This window comes from Capronia coronata (genome assembly GCF_000585585.1).
Source record: "Capronia coronata CBS 617.96 chromosome Unknown acBCG-supercont1.3, whole genome shotgun sequence".
NCBI classification, from domain to species: domain Eukaryota; kingdom Fungi; phylum Ascomycota; class Eurotiomycetes; order Chaetothyriales; family Herpotrichiellaceae; genus Capronia; species Capronia coronata.
The window spans coordinates 90,342-115,690 of NW_006912895.1; the positions used below are offsets into that span (position 1 = coordinate 90,342).

The window sequence follows — 25,349 nt, forward strand, 5'->3', positions numbered from 1 at the left end:
CTAAGGTTCCTTGAGCCTGCCTATCTTACATCCTTCAGATAAGGTAGGTAGGGGTTTTGCCGACAGTACTACTACCTTAATGATGATCCGACTCTAATGATACCAACTCATGCCGAGGACATGATGTATATTCTCTCTGTTCTTCTCAGGTCCAAACAACAGCCAGAATACCCAAAGCATCAGTAACATGCCGACTGCAGGGCTGGACCTGTTCGCGAGCACTTTATGCCATTTTAGGCCGGCATATCGCCATTTACAGAGTACTTTGTACGAACAACATTTCCCCACATATCATTTATTGGTGCACAGTGCATACTGTAACCTTGGTATTTTTTCATCGAATCTTTCGCGATCGAAAACGCCCATCGGAGATTGTGCGGAAGAAGGATCCTCACCCCAGACTCAAACACAGAACTTTACTTGAACCGCCGGCTCCTCCGGACGGCTCTTTCCTCCCACTAATCTTTCACAGCCCATGGAATATCAAAATGACAGCAACAACTCGTCAGCATAACTTACAGTCAAGCTATGCCTTACTAAAGGATTCCGATTACGTTATGGTACAAACCTGCAGACAATGCTGATATGTATAACAATACTTTATAGGACTGTGCTCGAAGAAATCGGCTGAAGACCGACACCATCTAGTATTTCGTCCTCTGCCAGTGGACCCCCATCAAGGAGTGCATGTGCAATTCGGTGAAGAGCACACCACGGCGGCCTGAGCCCATCTCCAAAGCATGTGGCCTGCACCAGGTAATCGCAATATTGTTATTACATTTTACTCATGACAGCTCGCACTTCTCCCGTCCACTGATATCCCAGGACGACAAGAGTCTAGGACTCAGTGAGATGTCATAGACACCTGGATTGTTCTATAATATACTAGTAGGAAGATGAACGTCAGCCCCACGCGGACTATCATATCGGTACGGAGGTTGAGTGTGCTTATGGGGGTTGCTTGGGTGAGGGTGACCTCCAAACCGACTTGCCCATGCTGATACGAAGGAGGGCTTGCACTGCCTGTGCTGATCAGAGCTCGATACCTAACAATGAAACCATTATTGTTCGAGGTCGTCATGATTATGACTTTCACCACCTGCGAGTCATCGACGGCTGCAGGCTGCTTTTACTTGGATCGATGAAATCGCTTCTCTCGCCTCAACGAAAGCCCACCGCGGCAATCGTTCCTGGTTCTTGTTCCGCGGCGTGGTCTGACTGTACTGATCACATGGCACCCCACGACCGATATCGTCGCCCTAGGTTGCTCGACCTCAGCCTGGTATTCTCCCCAGAATCCACTTGTGGGGAAGGACTGAGGTCGTTGGTTCTGGAACAGAGAACGGACAAGTGACTGACACTTAGTAAAATTGGCCATTTCATCTCTTATCGTTGCGTCTCCGCTCTCAGCGGGGTGTTCTGATGAGGGTAATAAAGAGCATCGAGACCAGCGCACATCCAGACTCGGTGGACTGATTATGTTCGCCCCTCTGCTGCAGAAGACCAGATAACACTCGGTTTCTAGACATCACATATCGTGACTTCGTGAACAGCGTCAAGAACTTCTGCGTGTGGAAGACTACAGAAACAATCCCGAATCTGGAAGGAGGGGCCTCCATCAGGTAGGTACTTATCAGCACATTTACCGGCCATGTTTGTGCGGAAGGACTGGCCACCATGCTCTCCCTGCGCAGTAAAGTTTAGTTGCTGTTAATGACTGATATTGCTTTCGACAGCCAACAGCTCTATGCTACAGGCAAATCGGCAAGATACCTTCTACGTGAGCGAGAGCGAGTTCGGATAATGCTTCATTTCGGAAAAGGCCCGCACTGATCCCGAGCTCTCTGTTCCATAGTAGGTATGTATTTCAGGCCACTGTCAGAGCACGGGAGCGGGATACGTGAAAGAGGGGTCTCGAGATTACTTTTACCGCCATTCTACCGAAGCGGCTCCCAGTCCCAACCGATTGCATGTATGGCGGCGGGCCTCTCCACTGTATTTATTATTGAAGCTGCTTGTCCAGATTACCACGTGTCAGGCTCCCACAAGGCTCACCGAGGAACCTTTTCGCCCTAGGCTGCCCGACTCCTAAGTTCGTCATTATGCTTGAAGTCCACACCCCAGTTGAAATTCTGCTGCGGGTGGAACTAAACCTATCGAGAACGCCGGTCAAGAAGAGAAACCGACAGACAGGAAAATTTCTGCGATAATAATAATGCAAAAATCGAGACTGAAGAAAATGCCGCGCGGGACTTCCGGATTCGGCCATTCCGTGGAGGACTAGTAGCGTCCGTGTTTTAATGTCACCTTCTCACCAGTCAGTGTTCACATGTCAGAGCTCCGTAGGTTGGGCATCCGTGTTTAATAATATTCCCGCCATACAGATAGTACTGTGTCTGAGGGTGCGGAGTGCAGTGGTCTTTGCCATGTGAAATCATGTGTAAACAAAACTTGCAGTCGGCGTTAGAAAGCCCGAGAGGAGTTCGGCCCCGCAAATTTCCTACTAGGATGTGACTTTGAGACTCGTCGGCGGCAAAGTCTCGGTTTGTTGGGGAGCCTTGTCTCAATAATAGAGTACAATATGAGGCAAACCTCCCATGGTAGGTGGTGCCTGCTTAGCATATTTGGACAGGGGTCCCGGAAGGGCACACTTACCTTGACACCGACATTTTCTCTCAGAGGCCCTGTACCGGAATTTGTTTCATAGCGTCCCGGCATTGCACAGAATACTTGCGGCGAACCAACGTTTCATGACTGAGATTTACCCTTCGCCACGATTATTCCGAGATGTCGAATGTTGAGAACGATAATGGCCGGAGCTTCTCAAGTCCTGATGTGAAAGACGCCGCGTGGCCCAGCACCAAGTCCCGCATCCAAGGGTTTATCACCAGTTTTTGGAGACAGTGAAACGAATAGCCCTCATCTTTGCCCACGCGTACAACAGAATTGTCATCTGGGATTGATCTTGGATTGGTCTGGATGCAAAGAATTTTTCTCACATCGTCATTCCAGGCTGGTCGTGGATTCGTCGTACTTTTGGAGGTTATTCCATCATTTTAGCACATCTCGATTTCGACAGTCACCTCAGTGGAACCTCGCTGTTCACCATCTTGTCTCAGAGTCAGCTTGTGCACACAACGAAGCAACATGCTTCTACATGTCTTTGAAAACCCCTGTAGGAATTGAGGCGGTCCACATGGACAATAGCAGGCCCTGTGACCGCCGCTCTTGTGCCACATCCTAATCCTATACCGCGTAGCGGGCGCTGAGGGCTAGATGTGGAGAGATTTCCTGTGTTCAACAGACGTCCTGAACCTGAATACACATACCTGGCGAGGAACACAACATGTGGAATGGGCTTTTAGTCCGCCGGTCTAGTGTACCTACCTACTAGATAGGTCGTGTATGCCATCCTCTGTCTGTAATGCTGTGCTCTTCTAAACGGGACAAATAGTTGGGACATCGCCCTTAGGTACGTTGACATGCATTGGCGTCTGCCCAATATCAGGGCCGGAATATGATACCCAACTCCAGAGTTGACCAGCTTCTCGTAAGGGCGCTGCCTGCAAACTTGTAACCTCGACCGGATCGTAGGGATAAGCATAGATGGACCAAGTTCCTCACGTATAGGTTTCGCCCGAGGCCAAGATTTGGGAGGACCATTGGATGAATGTTCAAGTACCCTACGGTACCTTGGGTATGTATACGATACTAGTAGTTGATGCAAGGTACATGCCGCTCATGAGGCCTCTTGTGAATAATGGTTAGGCAGATCAGAGGTAAGGCGGACCTCACCCTCGGTGCCATCACGTGCACGTTCTGCAGGGCCCGCGGCATGGAGGCCGTTATTGCCCGATAGAAACACTAACTATATTAGGTAAGCCTGCCGGTTCTGCACCTTGCACCCATCCGTGTTAGTGCTAACCGCTCCTCCCTTTGGCTGGCTGCTACGAGTCCTATGAGATCATCCTCTATTCTCCGTGCCGAACCACTGCACGTCGATAATTTGCCTGCGCTTGATTGCGTGTTGTCCCTGAGACTCACAATTCGAACACCATGCTCCAGATGCCTGGTAACAGGCTTATACCTGTCTTATCTGTGTTTGCAAAGCGATCACTCTGGAAAAGAATGCCCTTTGGGTACTTCAGTCCTTGCCCATGAATCGAGAGCAGGGATCGTCCTCGCTACCTGCACTGTTGTTAACACGAGCCTAAAGTCTCCATACAAAAGAGTATCATCAAGTCAGACACCCAACCCGCCATGCCGCCTGCGCGGCCGCGAAACATCGATGACTCCAGATCCGAAGCGTCCAGCACTGTCACAAACCAGAAGGATAAGGCGGCGTTAGGGCCAACCAGCGGGTCGGGCGTGGCCAAGGGAAAGCGACTTGCGTCGAACCTGAACACCTCGACGACTGCGACAAAGGCCGCTACGAACGGTATTGGCTCTGTCGCAGCTGCACCGACAGACGTTGACCATAAAGACCCTAACCTTCCACGGGTAAGTTCTGGTCTAGTAGCATGCAAGGCACATCGGGCCGCGGTGCACTCGGAGAGATGGCTAACCGGCGATATCGCTTGCAGACGGAATGGAACACCATGTCCACATCCATCCTCCGTACTTACCGAATCGCGCATCGCCTATCTGTTCCCTCGGCATATAACCACCCTCATGCGGAGTTGACGTATACTTCGTCCGATATTGCTCTACGAGCACCTTCTGTGGTGCAAGCTCGGCGCAAGCTTCGCGAGCAAAGACACCACGACCACAAGCTTCAGCAAGGACAGAGGAACGGGGCTGGTAAGGGAACCAAGGCAAAAGCAAAAGAGAAGGAAAAGTCTAGAGCTGAGCCGCCAACAAGGACGGCTCCTTCAGTGGCCAAATCCATCGAACCTCCTGACCCTGTATCTGAACAAACAGATCCTTCGTCGTCCATGACTTACATTGGTCCCCGTGAACCAGCGTCCCAGCTCGCCACGGCTGTTCGCAAGCACTTCAATGCGCAGCAACTGAATGAAGCCGACACGATAGCGAGGTTCATCTACGTGGTTCAGCAGAACGGCCGGGGAGTAAGTACGGAAGGGTCTAGGGGTGATGGGACAGGATATTTTATAGGCAGTCATGGGCGCGAAGTCAGAAAGTTAGACGGACCAGGGGGAGAAGTCGGATTCAGGCTGAGGTTTCGAGCTTGAGATGGTCCAAAACGTTGTTCATTATGGGAAAAGATGGGGTCTTGCGAAAAGCAGGGTTTACCAGTTACTCCTGAGCTGTTCTAATATCTGCCAACGAGCATTGTGCTCATGTCCTACTCATAAACGGGCGACAGGCGTTGTGGTTGAAAGCACTGGGAATCATGTGAAGGAGTTCTGCAGTCAATACAACATCGAATGGGACACGTGGGCACAGGTTCTGTACTAGCACGAGATGTTCATATCTCAGAATCCATAATTTTTACCAAATCTGATGGTGTTTTGTCTTATATTGTAAACTCACAGAAGTCTCCGAGGAATGGTTCTGCCTCGGCGCAGGCGAAACGAAGCCCCCAGGGGCAAGGATAAGTCAAGATGTGGCAGCCCAGCATTGTGCGTCCATTCTACCCAGAACATATCCAGAGAAGGAATCAGAAGACTCCCCGGTCCCAGATCTTGGACATGGCCTGCCAGAGGGGAGACACATTTTCAATCACAACCACCCCCAGGGCTGTGACAACCGGTCATTGGAGCGTCGCGGCGTACTGCTGATATCGCCTTAACAACAGTGGACGGCATGGACAACAGGCGCGGGAAGAATCTGGGAACGGGTCGGGGCCCCCTGACGATATTCGTCGAGTTGGATCACAAGTGTCTCGTTCACCAAAGTGAACACATATCCAGGTCGCAACAGTCGGTCTTAAAGAACCGCCAAAAGAGGAAGAAAGATGAATATCGATTGTCCACATCTTGGGAGACGGTGCTAAACACCATCATTGGCAAGCTTCGAGTACGTCCTTGGAAGACCACCACACCAAGCATCCGAGGACAGAGTGGGGGATGATATATTTTTCATGCTCCGCGCAAAGTCGTCTCTCTAGACTCGTTCGGGTGACACCATTCCTGGCGGCAGGAGAAGATGTCTGAGGACGTAGTCGGAGCATCCAGAAGTCCGTGGCCCGGTATCCCTGGTGAGAACGCAGTGCAAGTCGTGCACAGCTGCATCCGGAAATACATCTCACGAAAGGTCAGGCAGCAGTATTTCCAAGGCGCGGGTCACTTCGTACATCGCCTTCCACTCACAACTCCAAAAGTATTGTCTCCGCCACGGATCCAAGGAGAGGGAGCAATAAAAGGGGAAATTAGCGGTGCGGTCCGAGGCTGAAAAGGGGCCTCGCAAAGCCACCACCTTCGGTCAATAGACCTGGTGACCTGAACGAGCAGAGTACGAAACCTCTATTCTGCAATATGAGATCAGGGATTGTTGCAGGTGGCTACCGACGCATGTGCTGGCGTGGTAAATGTCCAAACGCATCGTAAATGTCAGGCCGAGCACATCGGCCACGTCGAAGAGGCCCGGGCCATTCTCTGCTGATTAGTCGGGCTTCAACATGTAATGAGATCATGCGCATCAAGTTCGTCCCCAATGCTAGCAACGATTAGGTCAAAATATGGTGGAGGCGGTAAGAAGGATATCGATATAGGAAGCGAGCCGCCAATGGACCTTGTGGAAGACGTGAATTTTGCAGCCCAACGGTGAGGCGACAAATCGGGCATACTGTGGTCGGAGGATTCGAGATGAGTGGCCCGCGATTCTGGCTGGCGAATGTCTCTGCAGTGATGCAGTAGTGGAAAGACTCGTAAGGTGGAAGGAAGTCGGGTATAGACTGTGCAGTGGGTAGCAGAATGGTGATTCGATGCGATTGCGGAAGTACTAGTAGTCAGTTGCCTTCTGCCCGGGAGTTATGTCACAATAATAGTACTCGAAGTCGCAATGTCTTGGGCTTCATGAGGCTCTAGTAGGAGCTTGAGACAATGACAACCGGCGGTGAGAGAACCATACCTGAGAAGAGTCATCGGGATGGTAGCAGTTGCTGCCGCTGCGCAGGCAGAGATGGAAGAGGCCCGTGGACGGGGAAAAGGAAGGTACTTCCGATTTGTGGTCCTAGTAGCAGGTACTATGATTAGTACCTGACCACCTATCAGCGAAGATACTACCTATGTATAGGTAAGGTACTTGTACGGTCCGTGGTCTTCGAGGTTCATCTTTTATCGCAACTTTATCTGCCTTGCCTGTAGGCAAACACTACGTAGATATACATCACATCTCACCTAATGAGCAAAGAAAAGAAGGCTCGGAAGGAATGCACAGAACTACCCTGTTGCTGTCATTGGGCCTCCTGAAGTTACGGGCGGTGCCCTCATGCCCAAAGAGAAGGATAAACAACTTATCCTCCCTAGCCTTAGCCCCTTAGCCCTGCGCACAGGTGCATAAGGGCCGGGGGGAGCAGGATTACCAGCCTGGAGCAGCTGTAAGGGGGCCAGGGAGGCATAAGTGTAGGCGATCAATTGGTTGCTCTGTACTTGGGGGCGCCTATATCAACTGTGATGGCACTGGCAGCCTTCTCAATACTATCCCTAGCTTCTAGGCACTAGCCTCAGGCATGACAGCCCGGAGCCCGCAGCAGTTTACTACGTACTACGATGTAATACGTAGTAAGATCAGATATGTATCCAAATCTTCCACCCTCGATCTGAACAATCTGGGATTCAACAGACAGCAACAATATCAAACGCCGTGTCGCTCTCCTGCTCTAAACACCTTGTTCTTTCTGGCATCAGCCTGCGTCACCTTATCGTTGTTGTCTTGCTATAAACTCGCCGCTTCCACCCCTTGCCCCATCACCTCACCTTCCCAGCCACCTGCTCATCATTACTTCTCGTCCAGCATCACAGCCAGGAATTGATTCAGATCCAGGCCATCCCTACTTCCACACCGTGCGTTGGACCAGTTGCGTTGCGTCAACAGACCAGCAAACAGGCAAATACTCAGACAAACACTCCAACCTGGCCCTGGCCGCGACTCAAAACCGATCCATCCTCCTCCTCTTTTCCTCGTTCTCCTAGTGCCGTCATTCTGCAAAACTCGAATGCTCTGTCCTGCGCTGTTCGCCCTGCTGCCAGTAACATCACTTTTGAGACCGACCTCCGACGTCGTGCAGCAGTCCGTGTGCGATATCTTACGGACCGCTGTGTGGCTTGCGCCATCTCACCGCCTATCAACTCCCCTCCACCTCTTACACCTCCGTGGAATGTCTCAGCACCAGTAATATCTCTTTCCCACAAGCGAAGTCGCAACCAAAACCCCTTCCGTCACCTCCTTGTACAACCACCTGACCTTCGATGTCCGACTGGCGGGCGTTAAGTACTGGACAGTGTTGTGTTTCCCAGTTCAGAAGAGGTTGCTGATTGTTGTCGAGCCTTGCCCCTCACTCGAAAGAGTAGAGACGCGAGCGACCTATACAACATGGGCATCCCGCCTCACGATGCTGAATCGCAATTGCCAGAAGTCGAATCCGAGCTACATCATCCCAGGCACTTATTCATCCGGTCGGGTATGTGGCAGAAACTGCATAACCTGTTTGCCAAAGACGAGTCCACCCGAAGTCCAGTTGACTGTCCCGAGGATGAGCAGTGGCCTCAGACATGGCCGAACAGCCATGGTCCCGACAAAGGCGACCCATCCACAAGGCCTCTCGCGGTTGGTCTCCCTCGACAAGCGACTTTTAGGCGTCAGAACTCGGAGAGGCGAGATCGTCTATTCCCCGTTCAGCCTTGCCATGCGGAAAGAAGAGCCACGTCTTCCACGCGACATGGCTCAACGAGTCTCCCACGACCACGGGCAACTTCTTCTCCGCCAACGTGGAACCCAGCACGCATCTCTGCTCCGGCTCTAGCGATTTCGAGCAGAGCGGATGCTACTCCTCCCCATTCTCATATAGACGGCCTTTCCACTCCCGTCGTTGCTAGGCCCCCAAACGCTTCGGAGGACATGTGCTCAGAAGATGGCCATCGCCCACCCCGGCCTCCCTCGATCACATCATCCGACGACTCCCACTTCCCAACGCTTGACGTCTTTGATGATAAGTTTGATCTGAGGGACGAACTTGACAGACGGTGGATCCTCAATCTCAGCATGCATTTCAGAGATAGGTCCGATCGTGAAAAGTTCTTTGTCACGTATGCAGAGACACCCAATCACTGGCGCCGCGTCACCATCTCCTGTGATTATCGCAACGCTGAGCCGGGCTCTTTGGAGATGGATCTCAAGGAGCTTCAGTTCCAAAGAGACAAGAGCCTGCAAATATACGAGTCCATCAGAGACTCTTTGCCCGACATCCAATTCTATGATTCGGTAACAAATCTCAAGTTGGAAACCACCGATGGGAGACTCCATGTTCATGTGACCGAAGATGTCAATGAGATCGTTCCATACCCTCCGCGCCACACCGTAGCCCACATCTTGGAGGACGACAGATTCCGTCCGATGGAAGTACGGGAGAGCGACCTGGACTTTCACTCCCACTTGTCTGGCTTCGTCTACAAAGTCCGGTGTCGAGACAATGTCTACATCAAGAAAGAGATTCCAGGGCCGGATACAGTGGACGAGTTCTTGTATGAGATCAACGCTCTGCACGCGCTGCATGGCTCTTCTCATGTAATCCAGCTTGAGGCAATCGTGTTCGATGATACTCGGCAGTTCGTCAAGGGGCTACTTATAAGTTTTGCAGAGAGAGGTGCGATTGTCGATCTGCTCTACGATCAGCGCGGCTCTATCCCCTGGGAAGATCGTTGTAGATGGGCCGAACACGCAGTTCGTGGACTCAGTGAAATCCACGAGGAGGGATACGTTCAGGGTGACTTCACGCTCTCCAACATCGTTGTCGATAGCGACGGAAATGCGAAGATCATCGACATCAATCGACGAGGATGTCCTGTGGGCTGGGAGCCTCCCGAAATCGCCACCAAGATCGCTAGTCAACAGAGGATATCAATGTACATTGGTGAGAAGTCGGATTTGTATCAATTAGGAATGACATTATGGGCGCTGGCCATGGACGATGACGAGCCTGAGCGACATGTTCCGCCTTTGAGCGTCGAGGAGTTTCCCTCGGAGGTCCCTGAGTGGTACCAGGACGTAGTCAGGATCTGCTTGTCTCCTCGCCCAAAAGATCGGTTAGCGGCAAAGGAACTGATCAACTTCTTTCCAGGACCTGGCGCATTTGTCGACGCACAAAAACATGAGAAGCCTGCGCTGAAATTACGCACGATGAGGGAGTACATCGATCCTGAGGATGCGGTTGGGCGAGATGACATTGAAAGACTGAGTTTGCATCAGCAAGATTCCCAACAGATGCTTTATTCACCGGAAAGCTCAAGGGACGACTACACCTTTACCTGGCCTAGGTCGTCAAATTACGAGTTCGACAGCGAGGCCGCAGGCTGCGACGGTCCTAGGGGCAGAATGCCACCCACCAACTACGGACATCTCGGCAGAAATGAAAGACATCATTGGGAAGCTGGAACTGGAATGTCGAGTTCCATGGACGAACCGGAACCCAACATCGTGGCCATCTCCCCAGGACTTGAACGCGAGTTTGATGAAGTTGACTTGGACGGTCATCCATACCTGATATCCCGCCGAACTTTCAATAATCAAGAATTGGAAGTGCTGGAGCGATCAGCCATCCAGCAGCAGCAAGACTTGCAACCCCAACGGTCGGGATCAAGCAATCCTACAAATGACGTGCTTGGTCCTCTAGACTCGCATGTCCCATTTCACCCCCGAAGACCCTCTCTCCCATCCATGAACTCGCAAACAGCCGACAGTACCCCTCGCAATAGCCATACAGTACTACCTACGTTGGCTCGTCGCGAGCTTGAAACGTCAACCACTGTGGGATCACCAGCAGATAGCAGTGGTCCACTAATTTTGGCTCAGGACCCGGACCCGGACCCAGGTCTAGAGACTCCTCAAGCAACCGCAACGAATGCCTCTACCGAACTTTGGAGCAGTGACTCTCTGACAAGAGACAAAGTTACTGAACCTGGCACTCGGAAGTGTGCCGATTCAACAGATCCAGCGCCTGCCAGTCCACCTCCACGACTATGCTACGCAGATAGCGGATATGATGAGCCACTTGGTCTCACAGAGGATGAGGTCGATGGACCAGGAGCGCCGATGCACGAATTTCCGATATTGACAGACTCGGCCAACACAGGTGCCGGGCTGGCCACACAGACCGATCATCAGAACAATTCTTTGCACGCTGATGACATTAACGACTCTCGACAAGGGCGGACGTCCTCATAGAGTGTCACAAATGTTTGCGGCACAGTTACTGGATACCGAGTCATTCACACTGGACGCCCTTGCAGCAACCGCCATTCTTCCCATTGTTGTGAGCCTTGCGGTGGCTGCACTGGCTCTGTCCTTCGTGCAGCATGCAGGATCGATGGGTTGCCCCCTGGTTGTCGCGAAGGCTTCCAGCATCCAAGGATATTTATCTGGTTAGGTATGAGTTACTGAGCCGTCAAGCAGACACAATGGTGTATCAGGCGGTGTCAAGCAGGGCGATATTGTAGAGCAGTGTCCCAACAGCAAGACTCTGGGGCTTTTCTTGACTATTTTTCTTGCTATGCGCAGCCTCTGACGAAGATGATGACATGACACGACGCCTCTGAAGATTAGCCTTACCATATTTACGACACGTTCCCATGATTTGCATTACGGAGCTGAATTTGATATCATGTTGTACCGTCCAAGGACGAATTTAACACCATCAATGCAACGTGGGTGCAAAGAGACAGCTCAAATTCATTCTTCTGGACCACCCATGAGTAAGGGTCTTCGTATTTTGTTCAATTTAACGATCAATTTGTGAATTCTGGTTTTGGACTTCAAGCACTAAACTATGTTGGACCGGTCGTGAAGTCAGCCGCCTGTCTCGAAGCCCCAATCCAGCATCTGTGATGATTAGGCGGCCACACGCACAGGACCCTTTAGTTTGGACCATCCGGCGTTCTATTTGACATCGAATCTGATCGTCGAGCTGATGGATATATACTGAGGATATGTGACGCATCTCATAGCAGATATCACCCCTCCCCCGAGTATGGGACGAATATGAGACGAGCTAATATGTTCGCCGTTAAATCAATATCACGCTCTGCTCTTCGGAGTCAGCGGTGTGACGTGATGGTGGTAGCTGTCCAGAGCAGTGGCCGGGCGCCTTGCTGGCACCCGCACCATGAAGGGGAGGCGGAGAGGACTGTGTTTCTCACGCACTGAATGGCATGGGTACAGCTCCAGAGATTAGATCCAGGTTTCGGCCTATGAAGACGATTCTACCTTGAGGGTTGCTGTCGTCGTCGGAATCGCCGCCAGTACCATCACCTGTAATCTTCGGAGGCTGCATTATGTCGAAAATCTCTCGGACACCTTGGACAACTCTGATTGTGCCGTCGGTGATGCGAATTAGCCCCTTCGTTCTGTGGATCTCGTATTTGCGTGACTGTCCTTCCTGGCGGTCCTCGGCCTCCCAAAGCAAGGTCTCCAGCCACTCTTGTAGCACCGGCAGTTCTTGCGGGTCGATTGCTCGCAGAGGCAGCGTTAGGGTCGAGATAGTCGGGTCCAGATGCGAATGTCCCTTTGAAGAGAAGTCGGGAGCGGAGGTACTGGGGAATGTTGAATAGGCGTTCAGGTCGAGCACGGTTCCACTCAATTCATCGATGAGGGAACGTGTCGTGCAGATGAGACGGACGAGGCTGTTGATAGAGGAGATACGTTGACGGACGTCTGTTAGATGCGAATCGGAGACCAGATCCGTCTTGTTCAAGATGATCACGTCGGCATGGGAGATTTGGAGGTGAGCAGTAGTAAGCAACGGAGACTGGTGGTGATGATGCTCATCCGAACTGTCGGGCATCTTGTTGTCCGCTTCCGATTCTGGCACTTCATCAGGCGCCGGCTCGTCGAGGCTCTTTAGAATATTCTTTGCATCTACAACCGTCACAATACCGTCCAGGTAGATACTGCTGCCAAGCCCTTCGTCCAGCCAGAACATCGGGGCGATATTGCCGGGATCTGCAACACCGGTCGTCTCGAGCAGGATATAGTCAAAGTTCTTCTGTCTCTCAACTAGAGACTCCAGGGCCGCAACCCCGCTGTCTTTGACGCTGCAGCAGATACACCCATTTGCCAATGGGATCCATTCCGTAGTGGCTTGGTTATTTTGATTGACAGTCAGAGACTTTTCAATGTCGGCAGTGTTTCCAAATTCTGCTGGAGGTTAGAACACGTCAGACTGAAATGGAAAGAACATGAAGAATGCTAATGCCACATATATCCGTCAGAGTGGGATGATCGGGCTGGTATGGATCGTGGACTTGCCGTTCAAGATGACTGCGATCTTCTTGCCGTGCTCGGCGGTGAGAATGTAGTTGAGCAAGGTAGTCTTCCCCGCCCCCAGATAGCCTGGTCACAGGTGAGTACAGAAATACTAGTCAGCGAGGCCAAGGGATTTCATTCTACCTGTCACAACAGTGATGGGCACTTTTTTCAGCGGTACCGTAGCGGGAGACGCTTCTGACGGGCCAACAGCCTCCCTGACGTCGACAAGGTCAGGTACGTCGTCGTCCATTCTTGCGCCGAGAAACCAATTGCAATAACCAGCAACGACAGCCACAGATTCGTAGTACTAGAATAGCATCTCGAAGTGTCCCTGTCGTCCGTTTATGCAGAGTTTTACGTCATCACGCCACGTGCCGAGGCTTCCAACTAGCGCTGCGCTAGTTGTTGATCCCGCACCCTTAATTAAGAGGGCAAGTTATCCGACAGGCGCGTATTCCCTGTCCGTCACCGCAGTTCACCATCCGTTTCGTCCTCTAGCATCCTCCGCGGTGAATGCATATACCTGTTCAACTAAGAGTATTTTCTTGATAGGGTGGAATTGTGGCAGCTTCTGTCCACCTGCTTTAGCTGAAGGAGACCTGCTGTCTCTTTGGTCCGAAAGACTAGAGGTGTCGCTGACTCCTACATATGAACCAGTGTTGTGACTGCCATCGCTTTGTTGACTACAAGCCCACCTCTACCTCTACATGCGCTGCGCCCTCAGATCCTGCCGAAATTTGCCTGCCAAACGACAGCCGGAGAAGCTTGTGAGAAACGCAATGCTATAAGGATATTCAGCGAGAACTTTGCAGCCGCCGCAGCGCCAACCGAACCAAGTGTGCATTCGACCTAAGCACTGCAACACCAGCGAGAACTGGGTCTTTGGACGACTCTCTTGAGCATACACGACATGACTGCGGTGACATCCTCCAGGGCTGGCGTCTCGCCGTCCAGCTCCCCACGACTACCATCCCCTCCCCCTATCCCTGAGGTGCAATTCGGTCCAAAGAGCCCAGGAGTCGGCGATATTTCCAAGGAATTGTCTTTAGACGCTATTTCGAGACCAGATGAAGGAGCCACACGACGGATAAGACCAGGCACAAAAGCTGCTGACATGGCGATAGGACCCCCGCTCGTTCCGCTAAGTCAGGTATGTCTCTTGGCCGCCCATGCATGGGTCGCACATTGAATTAACTTGTCGCAGCTAGATTCGCCTTTCCAGCTTCAGGAACATCTGAAAGCTCTTTATTCACACCTGACGCACACCCCCGGGTCGATGAACACCATCCCCATCTCAAAAGAGACGGCGCTCCAACTGGCCACACCACCCCCGATCAACGAGACAGAAACCGTGGACAGGAATCTATGGCTCTATGAACTCTGTAGATTTCTTACACAAAAGGCCAACATCGTCTCCATCTTTTTAATGAACGACAATCCTCCCTGCTCGAGCGCCACATGTCCTGAAATGAGGGCGAGCGAATGGCAGTATCTTTGTGCCGTCCACGAACCTCCTAAGTCATGCTGTGCTATTGACTACTGCAACCACACACTGGACTGGGCAGCGAATGTGCTGACAAGTCCCAAACACTTTCCATCAAGACTGGCGTTGGGCGGAGAAGCAGGAAGCGCCATCCAAAGTATGCGGCAACTCACCAACATCTTCCGCCGCGTGTACCGTATTTTTGCCCACGCTTGGTTCCAGCATCGAGACGTGTTCTGGGCAGTCGAGGCAACATATGGCCTCTATATGCTCTTCAAAGTGGTCTGCGACGAATACCACCTCATTCCAGAGGATAGCTACACTATCCCTCGGGAAGCAGAAGATGGCCAGGACTCTAGCGAGGAACAGGATGTCGGACACGCACCAGACATCGGACAACGAGTACAAATCCTCCGTAAAGATGATTCGTCGGCAGTTCCTTTGGAGGACGCGGCGGCTTCATCATCGGATACCTCAGAGACAGCCGCAGGAACCACGATCAGCACTGGAGCAACTGCGCGACGCCACAGGCATACACCGAGCACCGGCAGCCACGTCGCCACCATCGCCGAGGGCCACGAAGAAGATGAAGAAGTGACCAGTGCAATCGTTGTCCCCAAGCATTCCTCACAACCGTTCAGCACCGCCGGTGACACAGCCGAGTCGTCGCCGAGAGAGAAAGATTTCCCGGCCGAGGGCAAACTACCCAGATTAGACATCAGTGCTACAGTCCCGCAGTACGAGCCTCGCGACCCTGCAGACCCTACACCAACGGGGAGCCATGATGACCTTGATCCTCTTTCTGCCGCAGACCAGCGGCCAGAAAAGGTTGGAAGCAGCATATCGAGCGAACCAGCCCAGCTGCAAACGCCAGTCATTGAGGAACCGCAACATGACGAAGACAAGGAGGACGTCGAGGAGGAAGTGACGTCCCCTTCAGGAGGAAGCATTCGCACGGGAGGCCCCGATCTTCTGAACGCGATACTCAGACATACCAGCGATGTGAACGACGAGGATGGACAGCCAAAAAATGATCAAGACAATGAGCAGACAGAACCCCCAAAGCACGAGGGATCTGAGAGTAGTGATATCAAGTTGGATGTCCAAGAGAAGAGGGATGAGGAGGATGGGGACGGGGACACTGTGGCCGAGAAGAGCACTCCGGTGGAGATGCCAGACACGAAGGAAGACGAGCATTGATGAAAGAACGGCATGTCCTATTGAAAGTAGAGGCAAGGTCGCTTATCACATCTTCGAAGTGCAATGCTCAACGCTGATGATGGTCAATATGTATTTGGCCCGGGACAATATTTAGAAAGAGCACTGGGTCTTCCCTTGAAGACGAAATGATGTCCTATCCCGGCATGACCGCAAGCCTAGGTGCGATGCCAAATGACAGATGTAGACATCTCGAAGTGGAAGAGGTACAGTAAGCACAGTACAAAGTAGATGAACAAAAGAATGATCTGCTCGCCCATCCTGTAGGGTCCATTGTCATTTTTTGCGGCCCAGCAAAACTGATTCACCCAGCATTGTTGAACTCTCCCAAACGCCTGGATACGCCTGATCTCCCTTGCGCCCTTCGTGATTTATGTTTCCAGGTCAACACTTTGATTCTTTTGCTCCCATCAACTTCCACCGCTATAGCCGGGCCGCAGTTTGGCCATCCGCGGTTCGATCAGGGGGTGCCATTGGGCTAGGAAAGTGATTGCTGTAGCCAGGGGTTAGTGCTACATATTGTGCAAAGGTTTGAAGCAAAGGCTTGAAGACAACAAGGGCCACTTTGAATAACAAGGTTGAGGGGGGTAGAAGGGCTGACAACTGAATGGCCAAAGCAGGACAGAGAAAAGCAAGACGTACCCCACATGATATAACAACTGGCGAAAGTCAGGATCAAGGTGCTTCTCCATACGCTAAGAGGTAGCAAGTCAGTATTTCATTTCACCCTCAACATACGTGCCATTTGACGGAGAAGGGTAGGGTGATCCATACGTTTGGTTCTCGCCCTTTGGGCTCAGAAACCACGCGCCAGCACTGAGGGCAACAATGACAACAAGGCCGATAATCAGAGACCACCTAGTGAACATGTCAGCGTTTATGTTCTGGATGCTTGCGCATGCTTGACTGCGGCTCGAGGTATATGCTGGGTGTTTGAGGGGATCCAGGAAGAGCACTTGGAGTTCACGGAAGGTCAAGGTTTCTCAGTCATGAATGGAGGCTGTATGGCTCTCTGTCCGATGAGGGCAGCTGCGCCTCTTGAATACCTGAATGCCTGACCCAGTTGACACAGAATTCACCAAGGATGATTCTCTTGACAGCTCGCAGGCATGGGGGCTGTGCCCATCTTTTTCTGTCTTTATTTCTTTTTCGAGGAGGCTTGGCCAATATGCCAGAGCATACATAGTGCTCCCGTCCCACAGACTATCCACAATCTCCAGATGTAGGCGTAAAGGGACGTGGAAGCTCAGAGGAAATGACAGGGACCATGTGGGAAACAGAGGCTGAGTCCATGGCAACGGAGCCGCTTGGGATGAGAGCCGTTTTTGTGAACATACCCGTTCGCCATCTTCTATTTCGTAATTCCGACCTTATCCCAGCTCCGGTATCCAGTTGTCTTCTCTTCCCTAAAGGTGTTTCGTCACAGAACCCAGGGCTAAGGAGTTCGAGTCGCTGCAAGTCGGAGATTCAGGCAGTATATGGACGTCCTTGGGAGGCGGTGGCGTTTCGTCGTGAGAATTCCTGCTCCTAATCAAGAGCGCTTATTCTAGACACTCGAGAGGAATGATGGGAAGTGGGAGCAACCGCTGAGTAAGGAGGACCGTGAATAGAGATCGAGTGCATCTTGCTGTCTGCAGCTCAACGATGTACGAGCATATGGACGTGTTCGGCCAACCTTCCTAATTGGAGATGGCGTGCAGGTCACCGCTCTAGCACGTAAACTACGGTGCACTATCACCGTCATCGCTCTACAATGCTAAAGGCAAGAGTAGAAGTAGGGAGAACTGATCTCGACAAGCTGGTGAATACAGGGGATCATGCTAATCGGAAGCAGCCTAAAGGCTTGTAGCTCTACAGCATGCTGCTCGACGAGCAAAGGAGACTACGTAGTAGATGCAAAAAGTTCCAACCAAAGCAAGCGACGTACAATGCTCCCGCACATGTCAGTCATGGCATTCAAGCACCCTCTCTGCTCTTACGATAGTTGCTCTCCTGTTCCACCTGGAGCTGGTCAATCTCGGGCGCCAGCTCGGAGAGAATTTCGTAGGCTCGCTTGTGGTATTCCAGCTGCGCCGCAATTAAGTCGGCGAGGTTTCGAAGAGGTTCAGGGGTGTCCAGGACCTAGAGAACGTCAATGCATGCATCTTCGACCATGTCCGAAGTCACTTACATTCTTCATAACGCCCTGCGCGTCCTCAACCTGCGAAACAAACTCGTCTTCCTTGGCCTCAATTTCGGCTCGTGCTTCTTCGCTCAAAGCGGTCTCATCGTCGGGATTCATGCCACGGCCAATAACCTGGCTCTTCTTCGACGCCTTGGTGCTATCCAGCAACAGTCGACTGTTCTCGACCGCTTTTCTGGCCTTGACGGCAAATTGGATGTTGGTGTTCAAGGTCGTATTCCACCCCGCAAGGAATCTTGCCTGGATTGCGTGGTCTTGGGCCAACCGAGCCTCTCCCACCTTCTCTTCAGCCAATGCGTATTTCTCGAGCGCCGCGGCCAGTGGATCATCGCCGGAAGGGTTCGTCTGCTGAAGCAGCTGAGAACTGGCCAGGGATGCCCGGGCAATTGCGTGGTTGAAAGTCTTGGGCTGAGGTTTGGCGGAGGGAGGTGCAGTGAGGGCTGCTTGCGCTTCGCCGGGACTTGAAGCATGAGAGAGGAGAGTCACCTTCTCGGAAATGCTGCGCCCTAGATCGGTAAAGGACTCCCGGATGTTGGGAGGATAATCGTAAGCCTCATTGGAATATTGGTTTCTGCCAGGTTGTCAATAGGCAGCCCAAGGGTCTGAGAAGGGAGGGATACTACGAACGTGACAGCGAGGAGTTTTTGATGGACTTGTTTCAACGCATCGACTCTCTTCTCAAGTTCGACATAATCCGCAGGAAGTTCGGTCTTGGAGAGGGGAAGGGTCAGTCTGTCGTAGAGGCCAGGGGTTGGATGATACCGCGCACCTTGTCTTCTGTCCCGCCAAACTGTTCCTTCAGGTATTGCTGACTCCGCTGTGCAAAGGGAGAAACGGTCGAATTGAAAGCAGAACTGCAGCAATGGAACTGTCAGCAATCATTAAGCTGACGGAGGGGCTGCCATGGTATGCCTTCCGCAGCCAACTAGGGGATCAAGGTAGTCGGGAACGCGTCAATGTGAGCGCACCTTATGTTCTTCCCAAAGGCGGAGAATTTGTCCATGACGGTTGGTGGTGCAGAATAGCTGGCTATGTGTGCAGCAGAAGGGTACACTGAGGAGAGATGCAATGGGATGAATTGCAGATGTTTGGACTGTGCGAAGCTGACTGTCGCGGTGGTTGTTTTGGATAATAGGCAGCCAGTCTAGACGGGGAGAGTCAGACTACTCTGTACTACCAGCAGCGTGGTAGGGGACTAGGGATCGTAGAGGGATCAGGGATAAGGGATAACGCAGGTTAGCTCTATCACAGTATTCACTAATAGCCTAGGGTTGCGCCTAAAATGATAACCTAAAATAGTACTAGCTGGTGTCCTCCAAAGAACATGTGCCTGCAACTACTACCAAGGCTGCCGTCCGCCGTTCACATGTGTGTTGACTGCCAGCTCCAGGACCGTGATTGTGACAGAGGTCCTTCACCACCAGAACCTCCTGCTTTGATGTAAATGATGGATCGATTCTGTACTTCCCTTTCACTCAAATCTCGTCTCTCTTCTCACGAAAAACCCGTGCTACCTCACAAAGGAAATTCGTCACCTAAGTAATCATGGCATCGTCCGTCTGTCTGCAATCCACATTCCTCATTCCTCGTTGATCAATTGTAAATCGTCATGGCCAGATAGCGGTTTGAGTTGAGTATGAGCATGATTGATATTCTCCCCAAGCACATGCACCATCATATAGGTACCTCCGACCTTATGAATTGCCAGCAAGCTTGCTGGGAAGACACCCGGCTAGGTCAATGTAGCCATCATGGCCTTGATGATTGCGGGGCTGGGAGCAGCTGAGCGTGAGCGACCTGTCACGCCATCAGGACCATCCTCAATTTCATTTGGCGATCAACGACATCCTACCTCTCCGGTCCTTCTTGACTTCAAGAATTTCATCACCACGTCGTTCAATGATGACTTCGCCACGAGGGGAGGGAGACCTCTCCCGAACACGCTCGATCTTCACAATCTCTGTGCCCCCTTCGCGCTCGTACTTCCTTTCTCGTCTCAACGCTTTCCTCTCAGCCTCAAGGATGCGGATTTGTTCTTTAATGTCGCGATCGCTGCGAGGTGGCTTCCTGTCGACCACCAATGCCAGCGGGCCAACGTGGACGGAGTTGGAGTCCTCGAAGTCTGCTTCGCGTGTAATCTTTCGCTCTATCAAGGTTTCATCGCTGACAGATGAGCCCCTCCGGCGAGTCGTAGTCGATCGTTGCGTTCGAGCTGGAGACACCTCTCTGACCACTTCCTTCTTCTCCATGATGGTCTCTTTGACAAGCCCAGGTGAAGATCGGCGTCGCGATCGTCGCCGGGAATGAGAACGATGTGATCTTGGAGACGGGGAACGCACTGAAAGTCCATCCCACTCCCGGACCGAGCGAGGGGCCTCGGTCAGCGGCACAGTCTTGATTTGCTCGAACTTTTCAGACTTTTCGATCACCACATCACCCTGAGCCCCAGAGCCGCGTGTCCTTGTGGGCGGTGCATCGATGAGACGCGTCGTATTAACTGCAAATCATCAGAAGCAGCACTTTGGAAGACTGGAAATACTCACCGTCACGCTCACGATACTCCTTGCTTCGGGCAAAGACCTCATCAATGTTGTCCGGCCCGAGGGCCTTCTCAATGACAATGGTACGCTCGTCCTGCTGCCTTTAGCCCCTGAACCGTGAATGGTCAGTGGGGAGGATTGTCGAACCTCTTCATAGTAGGGATAGCCTAGATCGTACAGAACCTTGGTATGCACAAGTCTTTTTGGCATACGGGTCTTGCCGCGGCGAGGGTACGGCTTCACTTCCTTGGTCTCCTCTTTGACTTCCTCGAAGAATTCTTCTCTTACCGTTCGACGCTCAGGGGACGGGCTGCTGTTCCGTCTCCTCCGCGACACCCACTCGCGTTCACGATACTCTCTGAAGCCATCATCCCCATAGAGATCGGGGTCCTGAACACGCACGTCGTCATAGTATCGCTCATCGTATCTGGGATAACGTTTGGGCGACGGCGCCCGGACAGGGATCAGCTCTCTTGAAGGGACAGTCCTCTGGGGCCTATAACCATCATCGTAGTCACGGTAACGGCGGGCAGGTTGGCGGTCGAATGTGTCCAAACTCGATTGACGGCGAAGCAGACCTGGCCGTGGTGGTGCCTCCGGCCTAGCAGGACGCTCGGGCGCATAGCGGACCAACTGACTCCGCTGGGCTCTTGGATCATAATACTCAGTCTCGTCGAAATATTTGCGCTCCGTTGTTCCTCGCGGGCCGATCCGGTCTTCCTCGTAGTACCGCCGGTCTTCATATACTGGACTATTTCGGGGCGGATAATCAGCAACAGGCGGGCGCTGATCAATGACGGGAGGGGCTCGAATCTCTCGTTCTCGGACGAAACGGTCAGTGTCCCAGCGCTGAGGTGGGGGATCGCGGTAGGGAAGGCTGCTTTCGGAGTAACGAGGGTCGGGCCGGTAGCGAGACATAGCTGACTAGCAACAATCTGCCTGTGCTGAACGAAGTCGGCGCCGAATGAGCTGATAAGGTTGGCCTGCTTATGAGGCTGGGCTTCTCAGACAGAGTCCGAGGTGGACGGATCGTGGTGAGCTGGGGTTGGCACTGGCAATAAGAATCACAGGAGATAACGCAAGCTCTCAGCGCACTTGTCAAGAATCCGAGACCGATGTAAATATTGGGACGCTGTGTGAAGGGGATGGCAGTGGCAGCAGTGGCCAGGCAGATTGAGAAACACACCTCCAGCGGATGATCACGAGTCACTACGTACTATAGTACTACATGCACACTACGAACCTACTCTAACTTGATACTATTTATTGCAAGGGGACCAACTGGGCACCAAGTTGGGCTCCAGCTGCGGGTGACGTCGTCTGCGCCTCCGCCTCCGCCTCATGCCTCAAGTGTCTCACTGGCCTCTGCCGTCCTCGACTGCAACTTGAGCCTCATAACTTACATGTACCTTATATTCGTTGCTGCTGCTCCTACCGCCGCCGACCTCAGCCTTCTTGTTTGCTCTAACAATTGGACATCACCTATTACAAACCTACCAGCCTTACCTTCCTCACCTCTTTTCCCTGTTCGACATCTTCCGATCCCCTGATATGACCAGCATGCTCGACTGCAACGACTCTTCTTTTTTGATTCGTCGTACCGACCAGAGCGGGTCGGCTGTCCAGTAACTGCAGGTGCATAGGCTATGTGGGATAAGTAGGTGGCTGCTCTTTTTCCCTACACTACACCGGCCGAATCCTTCTATACTGGCGCTGTGAATCCCATATCTGGGAATGGTGTATCGTGGCGGGCTACTCGCCCCAGAGCACAACATAGCCACTAGGGATTATTCATGACAGTACATTGTTCGCAAGTCTATGGAGAATAACATAGCACTTGATTTGAAGCTCTACCTTCCGTTCATCCTTTGGCAGTACCTTCTGTGCCCTATGCCGGATTGTCATGATACCCACTATGCAGCCGTCGGGTCATAACTCCATTCATATGCCCCAAATTGCTCTGCGAGTGTGGTGATACAGTCGCTCTTCCAACGCCATCGAACCGTCCGTCGTAAAATGCTGCAATGATGAATAGTGCTAGTTATCCTTTCCACTGGCCCCAGTCGCGCCCGCTGCACCTCCTCCGCCTGTCAACTTGGCAGCTTGGACGGCACTCATCTTGTGAGCCCAGCCCGGCGCAGGTTGAGGTCGTCGCACAGTTCGAATCTCATCGGTCGAGATACCGGGAACGCGAATATTGTACTGACGCTCCAGGACGATTTGGAGATCACGTAATTCCAGGCTCGAAGAACCACGTAACTTCGCCAGCTTACAAGCGGTTGAAACCAGCTCGTCCACAAAGTCATCTGCGATGGCGAGGAAGATCTGGAGAGAATATTAGTAAAGACACTCGGCCTAAACGGGACGAAAAACTTGCCTCTTCGGCTTCCGGGTCAAGCTGCTCCTCCGGTCCTGGGCCGCATACCTCCCGGACCAATTCGTTCAACTTCTTCTTCGAAAGAACCCTTCCATCCTCGCTCGACTCTAAAACATATCCCGGCAGTGCAGTGATCGCCGGCTGTGCAAGCTGGCCCGGTAGTCCCACACCGGCACCACCGGTCAGGGTCGGTCTGGAAGGTGGCATGACTACAGGTTTTGGCTCGGCAACCTGCAAATTTTTGGTAATGACTGGAGTGGCCGCTTTCGCGCCGTTGATACTGGTGTTAAGAGGATGCGGGTGAACGCCTGGCTGAGCACTATGTGGTGCGGCTTGAGGCGGTATAGTTTGACCTTGATGTGATACTGGACGAGGCCCTGCCGCGGCTTCTGGCTGAACAGATGGGAAATGCGGCTGGGACGCGCTGACGGGTGTCTGCTGCGTGGTTGCGGTTGCGCTCTGACCGGCTTGAGGTGTCGCACCAGGAGCAGTGCCGGCTTGGGCTGCACTTGCTTGATTCCGTGCAGCAGACACAGCACTGCTGATCGAGTGAGCTGTTGGGCCTTGTACTCCAGGTTGCAGCGGAGTGACAGAAGCGGGATCTGCGCCGTCTCCGGCTGGTGCGGCTTGCTTGGTGTACTGATGCTGAGGCTGAGCGATGCGGAACTGTTCCTGCTGCTCGTTGAACTTCTTCATAAATTGGGTACTCTCATTCACCGCTCGGTCGCACTGTGCAACCTTGTTGTTGAATACCTCAGTCTCCGCTGCCGTCAAAGGATTGCCAGCTTGCTGTCGCTGCTGGGCTTGTCGTTGAAACTCGGCTTTTTTCTGTTTTGCGACCTGGAGTCTTTGGAGTGCCTGTCCCAGTCTTGCCTTTGCCTCACGGAGCCACACTTCAGCTGGTTCTGTCCCTTTGGTCATGGCTGGCGGGTAGTAAAAGTGCTGTTCGTTCACTTTCCGCTGAATTTCGGGCAAGAGCTGGCTGAATTGCACACTGCTACCGGTCTGGCCCGCTGCAGGCTGGGTCGGCTTTTGTGTCTGTGCCTGCGCTAATGCCTGTGCCTGTTGCTGCGCCTGCGCCTGCGCTTGTTGCTGCTGCTGTGCCTGTTGTTGCTGTTGTGCTTGCTGCTGTTGTTGCGCTTGTGCTTGTGCTTGTGCTTGTGCTTGCGCCTGTGCTTGTTGTTGTTGTTGTTGCTGCTGCTGCTGAGCGGCCAATCTTTGTTTTGTACTTTGCTGCCACTGTTTCATGCCGGCCATCAACTGGCTTGACGTCCGCACCAGGCCTTGGTAGGCTTCATTGTATTTAGGATCTCCCTGAGGTGTGGTATTCAGAACTTCCCAGAATCTTTTGACGCCTTGCTCGTATTGCTGTTTTTGGGCGGGATTGAGTTGCGGTAACCGTTGGACCTGTTCGGGGCGGATCAGGGAGGCTTGTTGTTGCGGCGCAGGTTGAGGGGGCCGGTTTGGTGCCGCGCTGCCTTCCATATTGGAACAACAACGGTGTAGTGAATGTACCTATGTAGAGAACACGCCAAGAGATTGAGAGTACACAGCGGCACAGATAGATATTCCAGGCACCGAGGCTCGCGTTGAGTCTGAGGCGGGGAAGGGAGCAGGAGTCGCTGAGGTGGACGCCAGTTGTAGAATCAAACGTCTTCAAGACACATGGCTAGGATGTCCGGCCTTTCAGCAAAGTGAGAAGTGGACGAGTTTCGTGCGTCTGAAACGTAGTCGTCAAAGAAACAAGTCGATGCGCAAAGGTGGGTGTCGAGAAAAGGTTGGGTTGGTTGGTTGAAGGGCAAGAAAGTCAGAGGATGGAGATGAAGAAGTTGAAGTTGAAGTGCCCCTCAGACTTACTATATTATATTTACTCCCTGCATACTACGTATTACTATTTTGACTCCAACATACCTACCAAACAACCACCACAGCAAACCACGTAGCAATTCAGCGAGGCCAGTTCCTTATTACTGCCTGTGCGCTATCTTTCAAGACATCTTGTCGATGCGGATACGACTCGCTTCTGCCTCACGCATCTAGAAATGTACCCCGATACGTTCCAGTGCACTGCGGTGCAAACATCATGGCTATTTGAACCTGATTTACAAACCGGTACCTCACTGCCGG

The 25,349-nt window shown here is 52.4% G+C and overlaps 8 protein-coding genes across 8 annotated transcripts; 3 read left to right on the top strand and 5 right to left on the bottom strand.

Moving 5' to 3' along the window:
• Nucleotides 1-4,260: 4,260 nt before the first annotated feature.
• Nucleotides 4,261-5,145, top strand: A1O1_03317 (uncharacterized protein; the record flags this gene model as incomplete). Its single annotated transcript, XM_007724222.1, has 3 exons — nt 4,261-4,500; nt 4,584-5,069; nt 5,116-5,145. 3 exons carry the CDS (start codon nt 4,261-4,263, stop codon nt 5,143-5,145), a joined length of 756 nt encoding a protein of 251 aa, XP_007722412.1.
• A 3,351-nt stretch (nt 5,146-8,496) lies between these two features.
• Nucleotides 8,497-11,343, top strand: A1O1_03318 (serine/threonine protein kinase; the record flags this gene model as incomplete). The annotated part of the gene is made up of 1 exon (XM_007724223.1): nt 8,497-11,343. One exon carries the CDS (start codon nt 8,497-8,499, stop codon nt 11,341-11,343), a length of 2,847 nt encoding a protein of 948 aa, XP_007722413.1.
• Nucleotides 11,344-12,310: 967 nt separating this feature from the next.
• A1O1_03319 (uncharacterized protein) lies at nt 12,311-13,672 on the bottom strand (the record flags this gene model as incomplete). Its single annotated transcript, XM_007724224.1, has 2 exons — nt 12,311-13,311; nt 13,564-13,672. The coding sequence occupies 2 exons, from the start codon at nt 13,670-13,672 to the stop codon at nt 12,311-12,313; spliced, it is 1,110 nt and encodes a 369-aa protein (XP_007722414.1).
• A 660-nt stretch (nt 13,673-14,332) lies between these two features.
• On the top strand, nt 14,333-16,105 carry A1O1_03320 (uncharacterized protein; the record flags this gene model as incomplete). Its single annotated transcript, XM_007724225.1, has 2 exons — nt 14,333-14,572; nt 14,627-16,105. The coding sequence occupies 2 exons, from the start codon at nt 14,333-14,335 to the stop codon at nt 16,103-16,105; spliced, it is 1,719 nt and encodes a 572-aa protein (XP_007722415.1).
• A 441-nt stretch (nt 16,106-16,546) lies between these two features.
• Nucleotides 16,547-16,992, bottom strand: A1O1_03321 (uncharacterized protein; the record flags this gene model as incomplete). Its single annotated transcript, XM_007724226.1, has 2 exons — nt 16,547-16,601; nt 16,862-16,992. 2 exons carry the CDS (start codon nt 16,990-16,992, stop codon nt 16,547-16,549), a joined length of 186 nt encoding a protein of 61 aa, XP_007722416.1.
• A 1,087-nt stretch (nt 16,993-18,079) lies between these two features.
• A1O1_03322 (uncharacterized protein) lies at nt 18,080-19,308 on the bottom strand (the record flags this gene model as incomplete). The annotated part of the gene is made up of 5 exons (XM_007724227.1): nt 18,080-18,244; nt 18,294-18,876; nt 18,933-19,015; nt 19,075-19,159; nt 19,274-19,308. 5 exons carry the CDS (start codon nt 19,306-19,308, stop codon nt 18,080-18,082), a joined length of 951 nt encoding a protein of 316 aa, XP_007722417.1.
• Nucleotides 19,309-20,131: 823 nt separating this feature from the next.
• A1O1_03323 (uncharacterized protein) lies at nt 20,132-21,763 on the bottom strand (the record flags this gene model as incomplete). Its single annotated transcript, XM_007724228.1, has 3 exons — nt 20,132-20,802; nt 20,849-20,939; nt 20,993-21,763. 3 exons carry the CDS (start codon nt 21,761-21,763, stop codon nt 20,132-20,134), a joined length of 1,533 nt encoding a protein of 510 aa, XP_007722418.1.
• Nucleotides 21,764-22,882: 1,119 nt separating this feature from the next.
• A1O1_03324 (transcription initiation factor TFIID subunit 12) lies at nt 22,883-24,707 on the bottom strand (the record flags this gene model as incomplete). Its single annotated transcript, XM_007724229.1, has 2 exons — nt 22,883-23,170; nt 23,196-24,707. The coding sequence occupies 2 exons, from the start codon at nt 24,705-24,707 to the stop codon at nt 22,883-22,885; spliced, it is 1,800 nt and encodes a 599-aa protein (XP_007722419.1).
• Between the last annotated feature and the right edge of the window lie 642 nt (nt 24,708-25,349).